Here is a 22329-nt window from a genome sequence, read left to right as displayed (position 1 = left end):
GATTTGTTTTGGGGCCAATGCTGTTCGTCAATTTTATAAATGACCTGGATGAGAGCGTAGAAGGATGAGTCAGTAAATTTGTGGATGACACTAAAGTCGGTGATTGTGGACAGTGCAGAAAGATGTTGCAGGTTACAGAGGGACATAGATAAACTGTAGAGCTGGGCTGAAATGTGGCAAATGGAGTTTAATGCGGAAAAGTGTGAAGTGATGCACTTTGGAAGAAGTAATTGGAATACAGAGTACTGAACTAATGATAAAACACTTGGTAGTGTGGATGAGCAGAGAGATTATGGTGTCCATGTGCATAGATCCCTGAAAGTTGGCATCCAGGTTGATAGGATTGTTAAGAAGTAAGGTGTATTAGGTTGTATTGGTAAAGGGATTGAGTTTCAGAGCCATGAGGTCATGTTGCAACTGTACAAAACTCTTGTGCGGCCACACTTGGAGTATTGCGTACAGTTCTGGTCACCGCATTATAGGAAGGGTGTGGAAGCATTGGAAAGGGTGCAGAGGAGATTTACCAGGATGTTGCCTGGTATGGTGGGACGGTCTTATGAGGAAAGGCTGAGGGACTTGAGGCTGTTTTCGTTAAGAGGTGACTTAATAGAGACATACAAGATGATCAGAGGATTAGATAGGGTGGACAGTGAAAGCCTTTTACCTCAGATGGAGATGGCTAACACGAGGGGTGATAGATATAAGACACATATCAGAGATAGGTTCTTTACTCAGAGGTTAGTGAGGATGTGGAATGCCCTGCCTGCAACAGTAGTGGAATCGCCAAAATTAAGGGCATTTAAATGGTCATTGGCTAAACACATGGATGGTATTGGAATAGTGCAGGTTAGATGGACTTTAGGTTGGTTGCATACGTCAGCGCAACATCGAGGGCCAAAGGGCCTGCACTGAGCTGTAATGTTCTATGTTCCCCATGAATGACCACCTTGTTTCGTTTCCTAAGCTTAGTCAGATTGCTTTATGTACTGCCTTTGCCAGTATTAAATTTTCCCGCATTTGCAAGAGATCTGATAGAGTTTCATCTCAGACCCTGACTACCATACAATTGTTTAATAATTAAATCCCAAGGACCCCATAGGTGACAATTCCCCTGTGTCTATACAGGTTATTTATGAATGAACTAATGCGTTCACCAGGTTTTGGTTTCCTCTTATTAAGTTTCACTAGATCAGTTATCAATTTATTTCATGAATTAAAGTATGCACTGAATATTGGAAGGACTTTATCAGATGAGTTTGAACCCTCACAAACTCTTTGTCTTGCTATTTGTTGCTTGCAATAGCCCCTAAAGCATCAAATGATGTATTGACCTGATCCTTTTCTTCCTTCTTATGCAGACCTGAAGCTGTTCCGTATCTGGAGAATATCTCCTTTAATTGTCTCAATGTTAAGCCTGTTGTGAGGCACCACACTTTGGAAAGGCTCTGGGAGTGTTAACGCAGACTCCTCTGCATCTTTTGCTTCTTCCATAGTTTAGCTTGTAAATTGTGAGTTGTGCTAACTGCTATCCAGACTACAAGTATGTGTGTGTTTGCTTCCATCTGCAGCAGCCATGATGCTCCATTCTTAGGTGAGTCTTCAAACATTTCCCTTGTCCTTTTTCCAAAGATTTGCAAGTCTTTCAGCTCAGCAGTCCTCTCAGAGTTTTTCCAGAGTCTTTATGCAACTGCCACCATGTTTCATCTTGACTTCAGGGCCTAGATGTTGTTTCTTTTGGCTTTACCTAGAATTGCTACCATAGATTATTATTTGCAAAAAACTGTCTTAGAACATAGAACACTACAGCACAAACAGGCCCTTCGGCCCACGAGTTGCGCTGATCACATCAACACCTACCAATCTATAGACCTATCTATAACCCCCAATCCCATTAAACCCCATATACTCATTCAGAAGTCTTTTAAAAGACCCCAGCGAGTTCGCCTCCACCACCACTGACGGCAGCCGATTCCATTCACTCACCACCCTCTGAGTGAAAAACTTACCCCTAACATCACTTCTGTACTTTCCTCCCCGCACCTTAAATCTGTGTCCTCTCGTAGCGACCATTTCAACCCGGGGAAATAGCCTCTGAGAATCCACCCTATCTATTCCTCTCAACATTTTATAAACTTCTATCAGGTCGCCTCTCAACCTTCGTCGCTCCAGGGAGAAGAGTCCCAGCTCCCTCAACCTAACCTCATAAGGCATGCCTCCCAGTCCAGGCAACATCCTTGTAAATCTCCTCTGTACCCTTTCAATAGCTTCTACATCTTTCCTATAGTGAGGCGACCAGAACTGCGCACAGTACTCCAAATGAGGCCTGACTAGGGTCTTATAAAGTTGCAGCATTACCTCCCGATTCTTAAACTCAATCCCTCGATTAATGAAGGCCAGTACACCATATGCCTTCTTGATCACATCCTCCACCTGCGAGGCCGATTTAAAAGTCCTGTGGATCCGGACCCCAAGATCCTTCTGCTCTTCAACACTGCTAAGACTCCTGCCCTTGATAGTGTACTCGTTCATCCCGTTGGTTCTGCCAAAATGGACGACTACACATCTATCCGCATTGAAGTCCATCTGCCACTTCTCCGCCTAGTCCTGCATCCTATTTATGTCCTGCTGCAACTTTTGACATCCTTCCAGACCATCCACAACACCACCGACCTTCGTGTCATCAGCGAACTTACTTACCCATCCCTCCACTTCCTCATCCAGGTCATTTATGAAAATGACAAACAGCAAGGGTCCTAGAACAGATCCCTGGGGCACTCCACTGGTGACTGACCTCCATGCCGAAAAAGACCCATCCACAACCACTCTCTGCCTTCTGCAGGCAAGCCAGTTCTGGATCCACAAGGCCAAAGGCCCTTGGATCCCATGCCCTCTCACCTTCTCAAGAAGTCTTGCATGGGGGACCTTATCAAACGCCTTGCTGAAGTCCATGTACACTACGTCCACGGCACTTCCTTCGTCAATGTGTTCAGTCACATTATCGAAGAACTCAACTAGGCTCGTAAGGCACGACCTGCCCTTGACAAATCCATGCTGACTATTCCTGATCATGTCAAACCTCTCCAAATGCTTATTGGTAGATTACATATATCTCAGTGTTCTACACAACGTTCTACCTCTGCTTCCCACTAGACCTCAGTCTTAGTCATGTGACAGTGCAACATAGTTGTAACAGTATCTGGTGTTCCTAACGTTAATCTTTACAGGTAACACGGTACTTTTGTTCATTTTTAGTTTTGTCTCCCCTACTCTTGAAATTGTACTCTTTCATAGATGCTATGCATCCTCTTGTCCCTTGCTTGGAAAAACAGTCTTCAGAAGTGTCCCCTGCCTGGCCTCCATGCTTTCTACAATATCAAAAGGAGGTGAGTGTGGGGAGAAATTGGACAGAAATGGAGAGTCAACAAGCTGAATTACATCAGATGCCCATTCAGTTGGCAGTTTTATTGAAGTCAGTTGAATTGAATTCTGACAGGGTGTATAATGGATGACCAGTGCAATACTGTCTGTTTTGCACCTCTGCCCATATCCAATTTCACCCTCATTAACCAATTGAAACCATTACTAACTACCTTTCATTAACAGAACAGTTCTGTAGCCAGTTGCTTACTACTATCCCATCCGTAATCAACTAACTTGGCATTTACTTGGGCTATCTAAACTTCAGTGTTTTAATTCTGCTGTACATATATCGATAAAAATATACCCATGATGTAAATGCTAACCACATGCAGGTGAGACCCACAATTGGTTGACTCGATCTGCTGTCTTGTTAAACTGATCTAAAATGTGACTGGTGAGATGTAATCCTGATTAATATTTTGCACAACATGCAAATGCTTAGCATTTCAGTCAAAGTCAGCAGCTGAACTGCGATTCAGTTTCTACTTTTTTTATATTTAAGAATTAAATTTTAATGTGAACCAAGATCAAATTAAAAGTCAATTAGAATTCTCTAAAGAACAGAGGTACATTTAAGGTTGCTACATCAAACTTCCAGCAGATTGAGGTGAGGTATATATTTTAATTGCTCATAAAATGTCATTAGTCTCATAACAGTGTATTACGAGTCCATTAAAATTTCTTTAATGCAGCTTCTCTGCAAAACAATAAATTGCTTGGCTGACAGACTGCAAGGGAAAAATCAGCTGACTTCTTCAGAAATATAGGGAGTTTTAACAAAGCAAAAGAAAATCAGGTATCTTGGGGAATAACAGAGTGAAGATTTTAAGAATTAATACTTTAAATGAAGTACTGAATAAAATGAGTTGGTAATAAACCATATGCTAATCTAAGCTAGTTCTGACGAAGTAGACTATGTATCCTCATCAGTTTACCACTGAACTGTGACTGGACAGCTGAATCCACACGAGTAAAATTGTAGCTATGAAATCCCTACAATATAGAAGGAGGCCATTTGGCCCATCAAGTTTGTGCTGACCACAATCCTCAGGCCCTATTTCTGTAACCACGCACATTTACCTTGCCAATCCCCCGACACTAGCGGCAATTTAGCATGGCCAATCAACCTAACCCATACAGAGAATCATAGAATCCTACAGTGTAGAAGGAGGCCGCCCGGCCAATGGAGTCTGCACCGACCACAATCCCATCCAAGCCTTTTCCCCATAATCTCATGCATTTACCCTAGCTAATTCCCCCCGACACTAAGGGGAAATTTAGCATGGCCAATTCACCTAACTCGCATATCTTTGGACTGTGGCAGGAAACTGGAGTACCTAGAGAAAACCCATGCAGACACAGGGAGAATGTGCAAACTCCACATAGAGAGTGATCCGAGGCTGGAGTTGGGTCCCTGGCACTGTGCCACCGTGCCACTCTTGTACTGCAAAGTGAGATGTTTAAATTGAATTCTATTCTCTTTAGAGCTTTTGGAGACCGATGCTTTTCAAGTGTCTTAATTTAAAATGTTGCTCTCTCCATATAACTTCGTAATGCAGCATGAGCTTCAAAATGCTGCCACCTCAATGGCACTTTAATAGCGTATCGATAAAGGAATAAGGAATGCCTGAGACTGATTACAAGACAATAATCAAATTATAGTGTTCACAAAGCACCAGGAGACACAACAAATACTGTAACAGACAAATTGCATCAACGTCCAACAAGTAGCACAGGACCCTGATTTAAATGTTGCAATAAAGCTCCCATCTGATTTAGGGAGACACTTGCCTCCATTTCAAAGTCTGCTTACAGAATCAAGTCTGACAGGCAACATGCTGCACTTTTTGTTTTTAATTTTTGCCTGCTTACTGTCCTAGCTTTCAGCATGAAAAGATAGACAAATACAAATTTCCCCTGATATATTTGTAATATTATAAGCAAATAAAAGCTTTCAGTGACTGATTGCCATGTCACTGTCTTCATATGTAGTCATCACAAGCCTAGTATTAGAATTTATTTGAAAATAAATAATTGTGGAGGCAAAACTCATCCCTGTGCCAGTTCTCATGTATAACATAGTATTAGTGGGTACTTAAAAGTTTGCAACAGTAATCAAAAGGAGTTAAATCAATATTAGTTTTAAGACATGAAAGGTGCTCAAATGATATAAACTGTACCACCAAATAACAGTATTTCAATCTTTCAAACCTTATTTTCTTTGTATTAAAGGAGTCGCCAACCAGATAATTTGATTGTTTAATGCTTGTATTGTCCACAACATGATGTTGATCCATATTCCAAAGCAGTAAGCAGGCAAATGTGTTGCTTGATAATATGTGGACAAGGATTTCCAAAATTATTCAAGGCTGTGAGAAGTAAAGATTATTCCTAATGGTTGGGTGATCGCTGAGGATTATCTGTTGGCAGATTAAAACAGGAAGGTAGCAAAAACATTTTTGTAACAGGCAACACGGAAACTTGGAATGCTCTACCATACTTAATTATTGAACCAGATTTTATTATCAAATTAACACTGAGGCAAATGTCATTTGCTGCTATTTAATAATTTAGCGCAGGAACTCCACGCAAGGGACAAGTACACTTTTTTCTCTTATTCGTTCATGTCAGCCTTTTATTGCTCATCCCCCATTGTCCTTGAGAATGTTATGGTGAACCACTGTGGTCCATACAGGAACACCCACAATGCTGTTGGAAATGGAATTCCAGAATTTTGACCCAGTGATAGTAAAGGAACAGTGATATAGTTCCCAATCAGGATGTGACTTGAAGGGGGCGGCATGGTAGCACGGTGGTTAGCACTGCTGTCTCATAGAGCCCGGGTTCAATTCTGGCCTCAGATGACTGTGCAAACTCCACACAGACATTCTCTCTGTGTCTGCATGAGTTTTCTCCGGGTGCTCCAGTTTCCTCCCACAATCCAAAGATGTGCAGGTTAGGTCAATTGTCCATACTAAATTGATCCTTAGTGTCAGGGGATGAGGCAAGGTAAATACATGGGAGTAGGGTCTGGATGGGATTGTTGTCAGTGCAGGCTTGATGGACCAAGTGGCCTCTTTTTGCACTGTAGGGATTCTATGATTCTATGAAATTGCAGGTGGTGATATTCCCATTAAACTGCTGCCCTTGTTCTTCTGGCGGTGAGGGATTGTAGCTCTGGAATGTGTTGTCAAAGGAACGTTGGTGAGTTATGTGGTGCACCTTGTAGATGGTACGCATCATATTTTGGATTCACTGGTGGTACATTGGTTAAGTATTTAATGTGCTGGAGGGATGGCAAATGGACTGCTTTGTTCCAGCTGGTGCTGTGTTCCTTGAATGTTTTTTAGAGCTGCTGTCATCCAGGCTAATGAGGTATATTCCATTTTGCTCCAATGTCTTGTAGATGGTGGACAGGCTTTGGGGAGTCAGGAAGTGAGTTACTCACGACAGAAGTCCCAGCCTCTTATTAATTCTCATAACCACAATATTTACATGGCTGAGTTAAGTTTAGAACATAGAACACAGGACATAGAAAAACTACAGCACAAACTGGCCCTTCAGCCCACAAGTTGCGATGATATCCCTACCTACTAGGCTTACCTAGAACCCTCAATTCTATTAAATCCCATGTACTCACCCAGAAGTCTCTTAAAAGACCCTATCGAATTTGCTTCCACCACCACTGACGGCAGCCGATTCCACTCACCCACTACCCTCTGAGTGAAAAACTTATCCCTGACATCTCCACTGTACCTTCTCCCCAGCACCTTAAACCTGTGTCCTCTCATAGCAACCATTCCAGCCCTGGGAAAAAGCCGATGAAAATCCACCCAATGTATACCTCTCAACATCTTATACACTTCTATCAGGTCACCTCTCATCCTTCATCTCTCTAAGGAGAAAAGACCAAGCTCCCTCAACCTATCCTCATAAGGCATGCCACTCAATCCAGGCAACATCCTTGTAAATCTCCTCTGCACCCTTTCAATAGCTTCCACATCCTTCCTGTAATGAGGTGACCAGAACTGAGCACAGTACTCCAAGAGGGGTCTGACCAAGGCCTTATAAAGCTGCAGCATTATCTCCCGACTCCTAAACTCAATCCCTCAATTGATGACGGCCAGTACACCATACGCCTTCTTGACCACATCCCCGACCTGCGAGGCCGATTTAACAGCCCAATGGACCCGGACCCCAAGGTTCTTCTGATCCTCTACACTGCTAAGAGTCTTACTGTTGATATTATACTCCTTCATCCCATTTGACCCGTCAAAATGGACCACTACACATTTATCTGGGTTGAAGTCCATTTCTGGTCAATGGTGATCCCCAAGATGTCGATGCTGGGAGATTTAACAATGGTGATGCCATTGAAAGTTAACAGGAAGTGGTTATACAGTTGGATTTGATCTTTATTATGATACTCGTCTGCACGGATGGTCTTGCTGCATGCAGTAAGAAACTGCTTCAGTATCTGAGATGTTGTGAATGATACTGAACATTGTGCAATCATTAGCAAACATTTCCACTTCTGACCTTACGATAAAGGAAAGGTTATCAATGAAGCAGCTGAACATGCTTAGGTCAAGGGCATGAACCTGAGGAATTCTTGCAGCAATATTCTGGAGTTAAAATGGTTAGCTTTCAGCAATCACAACCATCTTCCTCTGGGCTCAGTATGTCTGCAAGAGTGGAAAGAGTGCAAGATTCCCATTGATTTCAGCGGCTGAATGCAAATATCCAAAAGTGCTTTTGTGCCATTCTGCTGGTAGATTAGCAAAAATGTTACTCAGCAAAACTAACAAAGAACGTCTTGCTGCCTTGACCATTGACATGTGTTGAATGGATTGAAGTTGCTGTACTTGTGTAGTAGAAACACACAAAACCCAACGTAAGTGTATGTATACTTTTAACAAAAGGATAAGCATTAGTGCCTGCCAAGAAATCTCTCTGCTCCTGATAATTAAGTATTATAAATTTTGAGTTCTATTTCTTCAGATTGTGATTCTCCTTAGGAATTTTTAAAAAATGTCTCTTGTTCTTTATCTTGCTTAATTTAATCTTTCTTTCCCTCTCTTTCTTTTTTCCTCTGTATCTGATAATTCCCCTTACGCTGTTTAATCCCCAATCCTTAAACCTTATTACTAAAAGAGATATCACATTGTTGCCTCATTCATTCAAGTCCCAGGTACCTTGTTTCCTTCACTTTGTATTTATCAGCTTGCGCTTTCAGATACTTAGTGGGTGAAACAACTTAGAGCTAAAGAGTACAAGAGCAGGTCTAACAGCTAACAATGTTAGATGCCGTCTTTCATCAAGAATTGTCCTACTGAGGCAAATATTATCAGATCATTTAAAATGGGATTCATTAAGTACACAAAAAGAAAGAGTATATAGGGAAACAGCAGAAAGTGGGGCTGGAGTAGATAACTGCATTAAAGAATCATAGATTCATAGTATCCCTACAGTGCAGAAGGAGACATTTCACCCATCGAGCCTGCACCGACAACAATCTTACTCAGGTATTTACCCTGCTAATCCCATGACACTAAGGGGCAAGTTAGCACAGCCAATCCACCTAACCTACACATTTTTAACTGTGGGAGGAACCTGGAATACATGGAGGAAACACACACAGACACGGGGAGAATGTGCAAACTCCACACAGACTGTCACCCAAGACCAGAACTGTACCCAGGAGCCTGGGTTTGGAGGCAGCAGGGCTAACCAGTGTGTCACTGTTCCACTGAAGAACTAACCCCTTTTGACAATTCTGGAGTAAACTGATGCTGAATGGTGTTCAATGAACACACTGGACATCTTTGTTATTGGAGAAAGAAAAAATCTAAGTACTCTGTTCAATGTTAACAATAGTTGGTATTAGTCTAACTTGAATATCTCTATCCAACGTTATGCCTTTTTGTTGACCTCACTCCAGAGGAGTTCTTATTTCCATTGTGATCTTATTCAGCAGTTATTCACCACCCACCCCAGCAATTCTCTCTAGATTTCCAGGAGGGCCTCAGAATACCCGCGATGAAATACCTCAGTTCTGATTCCAAAAAAACATTCTGTATCTTCAAACAGTGTTGAAAACTTAGTCAGCTGACCTGATTCTTCAACTCATACAGCTTATCAAAGACTATTCTTTGCATTTATGACAGTAAATAGTGTTGTTATCATTAGTTCAGACAGGAGATCAGCTCTACTTGTTACAACAGTAGAAATTACAGTTTCTGAACTTCACCTATCTTTGGATTGATTCCCTTTTATTACCATTACTGAAGAGACCCAGTCAGTCCTGGCACCAAGTTTCAAGTTGCAATTCACCAGACTCATTAGTGCTTCTTGACAAGTTCTTCTACAGACAGAAAGTTTCTTAGGCAGCAACTGTGTAGGTGGGATCAAATTGCAGCTGTAGCACAATAACACTGAACTCTCCTTCACTCTTGAAAATATCTTAATACTTGATGATTGCATTTTGATTGGAGTTTTGATAGACCACTCATCAAAATCTCTTGTGATGGCTTTCATACATTGAAACAGCTTCATCATTTGTGTTTACCAAGCACTGTTTCAAATTCAGTATTGTTTTTGGAGATACTAATATTGACGTATTTCACAATGGCTTCTTCTCAAGCCTTAAGCTTGCTCCCAATTTTCCCCAGTTCTCCAGTTCTGACCATCTGCACACTATACACCTCCACAGGTGGTGATAGATTTTGCAGGCATGTTCTCTGTAACTACCTTTATAAATTCCCTCCATCCTGCTAACCTGATAAATTCTTATAACTCATTTCTTCAGTCATGCTTTGGGTCATCTAGGAACATGAGAGCAGGCCATTCAGCCCATCAAGCCTGCTCTGCTATTCAGTGCCATTGTGAAGGATGTCTTTTTCCCATGCTATCCTCATATCCCTTTATGTCGTTGGTAGTCAGAAATCTGTCAATTTCTGCTTTGAACATACTCAATGACTGAGCTGCCACAGTCCACTGGGATAGAGAATTCCAAAGATTCACAACCCTCTGAGTAAAAAAAAGCTTTCATTTTTTCTTAATTGCTTCCACCTTATTTTGAAATTATATCCCCTGGTTCTAGATTTCCCAACCAGGGGAAACATTTTACTAGCATCTAACCTATCACTTTAAGTATTTTATCATTATCATTGAGATCAACTATCATTCTTCTAAACTTCAGAGAATACAGGCCCAATTTCCCCAATCTCACCTCATAGGACAGTCCTGCCATCGCCCAAATAGGTCTGATGAATCTTTGTTCTATGGTAATAAAACCTTTCCTAAAGTAAGGGGACATAAACTGCACACAGTATTCGAGATGTGACCTAATCAAGGTTCTATCCAATTCAACCAAGCTTTATCGAGTTAAAGACAGAGTGAGTTTATTAACAACTAAAAAGGTAAAAACAAATAGCAAAATCACATGCATATGCATTCATTGAAATTAGAAGGGAGAACTGAGTCCAATAGTCAATAAATATAAGTAAATGGGTATATGAAACAGCTCTTGACTTTTGAGGAGTAGATGATGAAGCATACCACCATTAGGAATTGAGTTCAGTAGAGTTGACTGTGGTCAGCAGATAGTCAGTTTTGAGGTCCTAATAGAGTTGGCTACTGCAGGTGAATAATTGATTCTTCAATTTCAGTGTTCTGTGATTTGGTAGCAGTCAGAGAGAGAGAGAGAGTCATTTTTTGCAGGTACTACTTCTGGTACTGTATCACACATTTTCAGTTTGGAAAAAAAAACATTCAGCTGCTTTTCCTCAAACACACACAGTCAGTCAGACAGACACTGAGGCAATTCTTTCAATTAACTCTCAATACCTTCTTTGTATATTCCACGTGGAAATTGGAATCCACTAGAATGTCTAGGCATTGCACCCAGGATCTTTTGAGATGAGGTAGTGATTATGTCCCTTTGTCTTTATCGGAGATGGGGTTCAGTCTTTGGATACTTTTAGAAGTAGCCTGTCTGGAAACAGGAAGGAGGTTCTATTGTCCCTTAGAGAATCACCCTACAGTTATTCCTGTCAATAGCTGACTGTACATTCTTAGCCATCTTTGCGGGTTGTGTCCATTTTAAAAAAATAAAACTCAAATCTTATGTAAATTCCAATAAATCTGTGCTTTTTTCCAATCATGATAACACAACAAAAGTCTGAAGTTCAACCAGAGGTGCAGCACGAGGTGAGGGAGGAGGTGGGGACAGTGACCTGATGAAGACGAATGGGGGAAATGTGGAAGTAGCACTGCACAAGGAAAGAGGTGGGGAGAGGGTTCATGATGGTAACCAAAGGAGCAAGGAGGGGGATGAAGAAAGTGAACAATGGAAGAATAATGGAACTTGATAGTGTATGTTTAATGAGGTTCCAAGTGCAGAATCTGGCTCGGAATCCTGCCTTTCTGGTCAACATGACAGGGACCACTGGAGCCGCCTGCCGTCACATGTAGGATACAATTTTACCAGCCATTCATGCCCCACTGCTGCTGCAAGGGAGGGCAGAGAATTTGGCACTCAGCCAAAACTCCATTCACTGCAGCAAGACCAGAAAATCTCCCCAGTGTGAATGGCCAGAAAACCCTGGTCTTTAGTCTAAAAAGAGGAGAATTCCACCCATTGCCTCCAGCAAGATCTCTTCTAGTGTGAGAAATTTATGAACCCCGAGATAAACTGCAATAACAGATAGTGGCAGCAGTGTTGAAGCCAATAGAGAAGCAGCAAACAGGGGAAAGACTCAAGCGGTACCTAGGAACAGTGCAGTTCAGTAGAAGTAGGACCTCAAGGCCTACTTAGCAAACACACTGAGATGGCAAAATAACAAGGGCAGCCTAGCAACATGCAAGACAAGCAGCATGGGAATAAATAAATCACAGTGAGAAATGACTAATTCTTTGCCCCTTCAGAATCATTTCAAAATATGGACAGCCCCAGACAGGCTGCGATTGGCAAAATTGACAAAGTTGTTGTACCTGATACTTCCAGTCTTACAAGGAGAACAAAAAAATGATCAAATTAACACTTTGTTATACGCTGCCAGGACCATAACAGACAACATGCTTGCCTGACAGACATGAACAAAGAGACAGCATCCACTGAAGATGTCATCAGAGCCTTTGGCTCATTATTGACCTTTACGAAAATATTGACATTGAGAGGGTGAAATTTAATTGATGCTGTCAAAAAACAGGGTAAAGAGATTGGTCCATTCATCAATGAATTTTACCTCTTTGCCACAAATTGTAAATATGCAACACTACAAGATGACCAGATCAGATATTGAATCACCGTTGGGATTTTTGATTCCAATCTCTCTGAATTACAATCTCAGGATGGTTTAAATTCCAGCAAAACTGTTGGCACTCAGCCAAAACTCCATTCACTGCAGCAGGACCAGAAAATCCTGCCTACGTGAATGGCCAGAAAATTCTGCCCTTTTGTCTCAAAATAGGAAAATTCCACTCATTGCCTCCAGCAAGATCTCCTTTAGAGTGAGAAGTTAATGAAACCCAAGATAAACCCCAGTAACGGATATTGGCAGCCATGTTGAAGCGAATAGAGAAACATTAGACAAGGCTGGGGGAGTGGGGGGAGGGCAGCCTCAAGTGGATCCTAGGAACAGTGCAGTTCAGCAGGGGTAGGACCTCAAGGCCAACTTGGCAAACACACTGGAGATGGCAAAATAACAAGGGCAGGCCAGCAACTTGCAAGACAAGAAGTGTGGGAATAAATAAGTCACAGAGAAAAATGGCTGATTATTTGCCCCATCAGAATCATTTCAAAATATAGATGGCCCCAGACAGGCTGAGATTGGCAAAATTGACAAAGTTGTTGTACCTGATACTTCCAGTCTTACAAGAAGAAAAAAACAAAGATCAAACTAACACTTTGTTACACGCTGCCAGGACCATAACAGACAACATGCTTGCCTGACAGACATGAACAAAGAGACAGCCTCCATTGAAGATGCCACCAGAGCCTTTGACTCATTGTTGGCCTTTGTGAAAATATTGCCATTGAGAGGATAAAGTTTAATTGATGCCGTCAAAAACAGGGTGAAGGGATTGGCCCATTCAATGAACTTTACCTCTTAGCCCTAAATTGCAAATAAACTACAGAGTTTAAAGTTAACATAGAGTTTATTTATTAGTCACAAGTAGGGCTTATATTTACACTGCAATGAAGTTACTGTGAAATTCCCTTAGTCACCACAGTCCAGTGCCTGTTCAGGTCAATGCACCTAACCAGAACATTCAGAATGTGGGAGGAAACTGATGCAGACATGGGGAGAGCACACAAACTCCACGCAGTGACCCAAACTGGGAGCTTGGGTCCCTGGTGCTGTGCTAACCACTGTGCTACTGTGCCACCCCAACTTCCAGAGCTGAAAAAAAAACTTACAATGCAGCATCAGTTGGAGCTTGGCAATATTAAAATGAAGCAAGAGTTGGAGAAGCCTAACTACCTAAAAAAAGGATGAACTAAAAACCCAGCTATTTGCAGTCACACAGCACAATCAAACTAGAGAGGGATTTACACGTTAGAAAAGCTGCAATAAAAGAAAGTGAACATATTGTCATACAGAAGTGTACAAATGCTGTATTAAATCTAAGGAAATGGCAACAGCATCAAGTGAAACATTTGAACACAGGGCAGCTATCTGAAGTAGTACTGGCCCAGCTGTCTTTCCTATCACTGCTGAGAATGCTGTAGTCCAAACGTCCAATGCTGATGTTGAACTTTCAAACAGGTTTTCAGACTAGAGTACTATACAGGAACTTTCTAAAGATCTTAGTCTTGATATTTGTTCCATTGTTGGTAAGGGTCCCCCATGCCAACACTATAGTTAAGAAAGCCCACAAACACCTCTACTTTCTCAGAAGACTAAGGAAATTTGGCATGCCACCTCAGACTCTCAACAACTTTTACAGATACGCCATAGAAAACATTCTTTCTGGCTGTATCACAATTTGGTATGTCTCCAGCTCTGCCTAAGACCGCAAGAAACTACAAAGGGTCGTGAATGTAGCCCAATCCATTACTCAAACCAGCCTCCCATCCATTGACTCTGCCTACACCTCTCACTGCCTTGGCAAAGCAGCCAGCATAATTAAGGACTCCACGCACCCCAGACCTACTCTCTTCCATCGGGAAAAAAGATACAAAAGTCTGAGGTCACATACCAACTGACTCAAGAACAGCTTCTTCCCTGCTGCTGTCAGACTTTTGAATGGACCTACCTCGCATTAAGTTGATTTTTCTCTACACCCTAGCTATGACTGTAGCACTACATTCTGCACTCTCGTTTCCTTCTCTATGAATGGTATGCTTTGTCAGTATAGCGCGTAAGAAACAATACTGTTCACTGTTTGATAACACATATGACAATAATAAATCAAATCAAATCAAATCAAAAGAAGCTCCCTTTTGTCCTCACCTCTGAGTGCCCTCTTCCTCTCCCCCGAGCAGCACACTGTGATCCTCATCCCACCTTTCCTCACCTATAGCCTGAGCTTACCCTGTCATCCTGGGCCTCAATGGGTGCAATACCACTCTGGGAGGTAAAATTGGTGATGAATTTAAGCAAATTACAAAGAACTTCCTGTATTTACGTACTGTTGCTTCTGTTGACTTATTGGTGTGTGAGTTGTGATGTCCACATACCTGTGTTCTGTTAACTTGGCAGTTTATTTCTTGCACACAAGCTTGAGGTCCTGCTATGTCCGGAGAGTGACTGGTGAGAGAACTTGCGCTACTTATAATAGCACATTCAACACTTATGGCGAAATGCAGGAGTGGCATTAATAATCAGGAAGCATGTAATAGTGCACAGACTGAAGGAAACCTGTCAGCTTGCTTGACAGCACCAAGATTAGCTCCCTTTACCTGCTCCTACAAACTGTGATTTTGTGCATGGCTCTTTTTAATGATTGACCTGTATAAAAGTTAAAAATGATTCTAGGCAATTACAGCCACAAAAACTAAAGCTGCCTGTATAGCACTGCTTTCTCTGTTATTGTAATAGGAGGATGTTAACCACTTAGTTTAATGTTGTTCTACAAAGTTGTATGTACAGTCACTTTTTCAATATTCAACTATCTCTAATTCTTTCAGAAATTAGGCTGAATTATATTATGCCAAAGCAAAAATGTTTTGTTTCTCTCCAGAAACTAGATCCCATACTTGAAGCAACCATTAGAACTATCGTTGTAAACTGCTTTTGTGCTTTTTAAGTTCCTTCCTCTTCCATAAAACTCATGGCATTTTGGGTATACTTGCATTTTAAATTATAACCTTCCCATTTCTTATTATTTTTGCCATCTTTTGTCTTCATCTTTTATCAGAATACATTCGTCACCTATTTAGAGCAGTCAGCTATTCTTGGCCTGTGTCATCTTCTGTGGAACTGTTAGCCAGCATTTAACTAGTTTAGCATTTCCACTGCAAGTTAATCTTTAGAAAATCAGGGTGAGGCCCCTACATTAATCCATATTTAATTAGCTAGCAAAATCAGTGCACAATACATTATATGAATTTAGCCAAAACAGAAATTTTAGCAGCAAGGGCATATGCTAGTGTCCACTCCAACATAAAATGTGCCACTCCAACACAAGCATAAAGTACAACGATTAATTCCAGTGCACCGAGGATATTAATTCCAAGTGCCTATAATACAGAAAAGGGAATTGTACAGTTTAATAAAATGTGCACAGATTGCCAATTCTTTGAAGACTCGCATTCATGAGGTTGTATTACATCTGCCAACATCATGCCAAGGGTCAAGATTCTGCAGGGGCAATAAGCTGAAAGTTCAACCGGCTTTGAGCTAGGCACCACCTGGGCTTTTGATTATTTATGTTTAGGGAGGCAAAGCACTTGCAGCATATCAATTCATGATGGAACATAATGTACTTCTAGTTTAATACCTACAACATATTCCTGGCTCAATTAAATTTGAAGATTGCGCTGTTTTCATTTGATCCTCAAATCTATAAATTTGCGAGTTGAAATCATTTTATATTGCTCATGATTTTTTGGATCTATCCCTTTAACCCAGTTATAGGGGAATATGAAATAAGTGTTGACTCAGGCATATTTGACTGCTTGCAAGAGGAGGAAAATGCATTTGTGATTACAACTCTAAGATTCAAGTCTCACGTATTGGAACTGGTACATAACTGAATCTGCTTTGATGTCAGGTGAAAATTTCATTTGTTAACCTAAATGCTTGCTGGTGAAACCATGGGTGGAATCTCAACAGAACAACCCCAGAAGAAAGTTTATTGTTTGAAGGCTTCCTAGCCTGTCAGTTTCAATGAAGAAACATTGCCCACTATGTCCTTGTCTCATTGAATTTGGAGAGTTGCAAAGAGCTTTAGAAACCCTTTCACTCACTGATAAAGCCAGTCTGTGGGTTTAAATTCAAAGCCTTTTTGCGCATGATAACCACAAAGCCAACAACCTCCCACAGTCTAAAAGTCTCAATGTGCATTGGCCATGCTAAATTCTCCCTCAGTGTAAATGAACACGCACTGGAGTGTGGCAGCTAGAGAATTTTCACAGTAACTTCATTGCAGTATTATTGAAAGCCTACTTGTGGCGAATAAATAAACTTTAACTTTACTTTAGGTGTTTCCCATTCACCTGCAAACACATCCAGGTTAAATACAAAAATAGATCAAGTTGAATTCTCAAACTAATGCCACTTTTTGGGAAGATAAAAGCTGAAACAAGCCACAATCAGACAAAAATCTCTCCAATTGTTGAAGTCATACCTACCACAAAGGAAGAAAAATGTGCTTGTTGGAAGCCAATGAACTCAGCCTTGGTTTATTGCTGCAGGGTAGTACCTTATTGGCCCAACTATCTTCAGCTGCTTCATCAAGAACCTCTCCTCCAACATATGGTGAGAAATGTGGTTGTTCACTGATAACTGCACAGTATGCAGTACCATTCACATCATCACAGATACTGAAGCAGCCCATGTCCACATGCCCAAGACCTGGACAACATTCAGGCTTGGACTGATAATGACAATTATCACTCATGCCACACAAATCCCAGGCAAGACTATTTCCAACATGAGACAATCTAACGTTGACATTCAATGACATTATCATCACCTAATCCCACACCATAAAATCCTAGGATCACCATTGTTCAGAAATTGGATTGTACTATAAATAGATACTGTATCTACCAAGTAGGCAAGAAACTGGGAATTCTCCTGACTCCCTAAAGACTGTTCACCATCAACAAGGCACGAGTTAGAAGGTTGATGAAATAAACTCCACTTATATGGACTAGTGAAGCTCCAACAACATTCAAGCATCTCAGTGCTTTCCAGGATAAAGCAGACTGGTTGATGGACAACTCATCCACCAGCTTAAACATTTACTGCCTTTATCACTGGTATATCTTGGTAGTAGTGTGTACAAGATAGAATTCATTAATGATCCTTTGAGACCGCCTTCCAAATTCCCAACCTCAGTCAACTAGAAGGACAAAGGCAGCAGAAGCATGGGAACATCACCACATGCAAGCTGCCCCCAAAGAAAATTATCCTGATTTAGAACTTGCTTCTATATAGTCAATCTTTCTTTGTCAGTGCGTCAAAAGTCTAGAATTCACTCCCTAATGGCACTGTTGATGTACCAGCACATTTTTTTAAGAAAGCAATTCACCACCACCTTTGGAATTAGGCGATAAATGTCACCCTTGTCAATGACACCCACATCCTAAGAATTAATGAAAAATAACATATTCAGACATCAATTATCTGAAGCAATCCATCCTTGAAATTAATTTAAGATTGAATTGTCAAATGATGGGTAACCAAGGCTCAAAGTACAGAATATTACCTTACTATTTGCTCTTAGGATGCAAGCAACACCAGAAATACAAGCATTTATTATCCAACCTTAATTGCATTTGATCTGAGAGGCAGTATTGTTTCACTGAGATCACTGCTTATTTTTCTGAAGCCCAGAGATTATGGACCTAATTTATACAGCATCTCATCATAGGATAATGCTCTATTTCTAGGCCCAAATCTAGTGAACCTCTGTGTATCATCTGCAATGCAAGTATATCCTTTCTTATAACTACTGGGACCAAAACTGCACATAGTATTCCAAGTGTAATGGCGGCAAGAATTCCTTATTCTTGTACTCCAACCCCTTTGCACTAAAGGCCAAGATGCAATTGACTTCCTAATTGCTTGCTGCACCTGCCTGATAACTTTGTGCTCCTTGAATGAATACACCTTTTCAACATTAACACTTACAAGTTTCAAACCTTTAAATAAGTATTCTTATGACCAAAGTAATTTTTTAAAGTGTACTTTCACACACACATCTTTTTCCCTTCAGGGAATAGTGGAGAAGGATTCCCAAGCTGATTTTCAGAATGTTGAACTGCATTATGAATTCTTCTTCCACGACTAACTAGTTATGAACCCAGAGCTTCTGGTCGAGAGTTGGGAAGCTTCAACCAAAGCTTCAAGCAAAAACCCAGCTTGCAGGTGCAGCAGGTGGTCAGGAAGGCGAATGGGATGCTGGCCTTCATAGCGAGGGGGATTGAATATAAAAGTAGGGAGGTCTTGCTGCAGCTGTATAGGGCATTGGTGAGGCCGCAGCTGGAGTACTGTGTGCAGTTTTGGGCGCCGCACCTGTGCAAGGATATTTTGGCCTTGGAGGGAGTGCAGAGGAGGTTTACTAGGCTGATACCGGAGTTGAGGGGATTGAGCTATGAGGAGAGGCTGAATAAACTAGGCTTGTACTCGTTAGAGTTTAGAAGAATGAGGGGAGATCTCATTGAGACGTATAAGATGATGAATGGGATGGATAGGATAGAGGTGGAGAGACTCTTCCCGCTCAAAAAAGACAGTAGGACTAGGGGGCACAGCCTCAAGATAAAGGGGAGGCAGTTTAGAACAGAGTTGAGGAGGAACTTCTTCACTCAAAGGGTGGTGAATCTCTGGAATTCTCTGCCCGTTGAAGTGGTGGAGGCTGCCTCGCTAAATATTTTTAAGAAGTGGGTTGATGGGTTTTTGATAAGAGAGGGGATTAAGGGTTATGGGGAGAGGGCGGGAAAGTGGAACTGAGCCACGACAGATCAGCCATGATCTTATTGAATGGCGGGGCAGGCTCGAAGGGCTAGATGGCCTATTCCTGCTCCTATTTCTTATGTTCTTATGTTCTTAACTCTGCCACAAGACCTCCCAGCAAAGTGAATAATCTCACATTTTACTGCATTATACTCCATCCAGCACCTTATTACCCACTCATTCATCTGCATGTACCTTCATATCTCTTTTTCTCCTCCGACAGTCTGCATTCTTATTTGACTTTGTATCATCAGCAAATGGATACATTACTATTGGTCTCTTTGTCCAAGTCATTAATATGTATGCTAAATAACCAGCAGTTATCCTAGTGGTACTTCACTTGTCACAGCCTGCTAACATGAAAATGTTCCATTTATCCCTCTGTTTTCCTTCCTGTTTGAAACTAAATGCCTACTTGTGACTAATAAATAAATAAACTTTAACTTTACTTTAGGTGTTTCCCGTTCGCCTGCAAACACATCCAGGTTAAATACAAAAATAGATCATGTTGGATTCTCAAACTAATGCCACTTTTTAGGAAGATAAAAGCTAAAACAAGCCACAATCAGACAAAAACCTCTCCACTTGTTGAAGTCATACCTACCACAAAGGAAGATAAATGTGCTTGTTGGAAGCCAATGACCTCATCCTTGGTTTATTGCTGCAGGGTAGTACCTTATCGGCTGGAGTTCCTTAGAGTTGTGCCCTAGGCCCAGTCACGTTCAGCTGTATCATCACCTTCCCCCATGGTCATTTCTATCTCTCTTCAGCAGTCATATTGGACTTGAAGCATTAACTCTGTCTCTATCACCATAGAATGCTGCCAGAACTGCTGAGTTTTTCCAGCATTTCCTCTTTGACTATACTTAAAGCTGACACAGATGGATTTTTAGTTTCTCAAGAAATCAAGAAGCATATGGTTTGGGCAGGAATGTGGAGTTGAAGTTGAAGTTCAGTGATGATTGTACAATATTACAGAGCAGGTGCAACAGGCCAAGTTGCTCCTATTTCTTCTGTATTGACGTTCTAAACAGCACTGAGATAATGGGCCACATGGACTCCTTCTGAGCTTAAGCTGTGATGATCATATGCAAGAGCGTTAGAAATGAAAATTATGACATAACTGAAATCAGGACACATTTCCTAAATTTGAAAAAAAGTTCACCAGTATTTGTTAGTTTAGGTACAAAATAATGCAGCAGTACTGGCACATCACATACTCCTGAGGTTTGTAATGTGTGATTGAACAACCAAAGGTTACTATTTCGCAACGTCTTTAATGCAGCAGAATTTATCTGTTCTTACATTAGATTTTAGTCATTGCTGCTAGATTATTGATTTTATTCTAAAATGCAGCAGAAGCTGCAGTCTTTCAGATGATAATGCAATAAAATTAATTAGTACTTTTTAATAATGATATTGTGAACTATTATCGACATAAGACAAACAATGATGAAGGTCAATACAATTTAATGTCATTTATTTACTTTAATTGACAAGAAATGAAATGTCGAATCAATTGGCTCTAAAAGTAAACAATGTTAAAACTGAACAATGCTAAATAAAGGTGCCAAATTAAGACAAAGAATTAGATTGATACTTTCAAGCATGGAAACTGACACCAATCCTGTTCAGTACTACCACTACCACAACAACAACAACTTATACAGCAGCTTTAATGTCATAAGGTGTCCCAAGGTGCTTGACAGGAATTTATTAAACAAAAGGAGACTGAGCCACATAAGGAGATCATTAGAACATGTAACAAAACCTTGTTCATTCAAATATTTTTAAAGGAGAGGGATGAGGGGCGGAGAGGTTTGAGCAGGACTTAGAGCTGAGGTAACTGAAAGCATGGCACAGAGGGGAGTACGATAGGATGAGAGAAGAATTGGCGAATGTGGACTGGGGGAGCGCGTTGGAAGGTAGGTCTGCTGAGGAGCAGTGGAGGATCTTTAAGGAGATCTTTCTTGGTGCTCAGCTGAAACTTATTCTGATGGTCAAAAAGGACAGTAGGAGGAGAGGTAATAAGCCGTGGATAACGAAGGAGGTGAAGGAAAGTGTTAAATTAAAAGCGGAGGCGTTTAGAGTAGCTAAGAGTAGTGGGCGAGAAGAGGATTGGGAGAGGTTTAAATGTCAACAAAGATTGACAAAGAAGTTGATAAAGAAGGATAGGAGAAACTATGAAGCTGGGCTAGCGCTTAATATAAAGAAGGAAGAGGCTGGCTAGGGTGAACGTTGGTCCCTTAGAGGATGAGAAGGGGGACTTAGTGGTAGGGGATGGGGATATGGCTGAGGTCTTGAATAACTTTTTGTTTTGGTCTTCACAGAGGAGGATGTGAATAACTTGTCAGGTGTTAGAGATGGAAAGGTGGTAGGACTGGAGGGTCTCGATGACATTACTGTTACTAGAGAGGCGGTGCTCGACAGACTGGAGGGACTGATTGTGGACAAGTCCCCAGGACCGGATGGAATGCATCCGAGGGTCCTGAAAGAAATGGCGGAGGTGATAGTGGATGCCTTGGTGGTTATTTTCCAGACGTCGCTGGATTCCGGGGAAGTGCCGGAAGATTGGAAAACGGCTAATGTTACGCCGTTGTTTAAGAAGGGTGCCAGGCAAAAGGCAGGGAATTATAGGCCGGTTAGTTTAATGTCTGTTGTAGGTAAAATGTTAGAATCTGTCATCAAGGAGGAAATAGCGAGGCATCTTGAGGGGAATTGCTTGATAGAGCAGACGCAGCACGGTTTCGTTAAAGGGAAGTCGTGTCTGACAAATTTA

The 22329-nt window shown here is 41.2% G+C and overlaps 1 protein-coding gene across 5 annotated transcripts in view; it reads right to left on the bottom strand.

The window, feature by feature from the left end:
- The window catches only part of LOC145349758 (BTB/POZ domain-containing protein KCTD8-like), a 199177-nt gene that overhangs the window by 85070 nt on the left and 91778 nt on the right, over nucleotides 1-22329 (bottom strand). Inside the window, exon 3 of one of the 5 annotated variants that reach the window (XM_080198326.1) lies at nucleotides 887-903. The exons of 2 other annotated variants lie outside the window; for them this stretch is intronic. In XM_080198326.1, coding sequence (XP_080054452.1) covers nucleotides 887-903 — 17 coding nt within the window. Of the gene's footprint in view, nucleotides 1-886; nucleotides 904-21197; nucleotides 21212-22329 lie in introns of all 5 variants that reach the window. 2 more of the 5 variants (XM_080198318.1, XM_080198310.1) reach the window with 2 other exon arrangements.

This window comes from Carcharhinus amblyrhynchos, chromosome 1 (genome assembly GCF_965287045.1).
Source record: "Carcharhinus amblyrhynchos chromosome 1, sCarAmb.v2.hapA, whole genome shotgun sequence".
In the NCBI taxonomy this organism is placed as follows: domain Eukaryota; kingdom Metazoa; phylum Chordata; class Chondrichthyes; order Carcharhiniformes; family Carcharhinidae; genus Carcharhinus; species Carcharhinus amblyrhynchos.
This window is presented reverse-complemented; position numbering and strand designations above follow the sequence as displayed.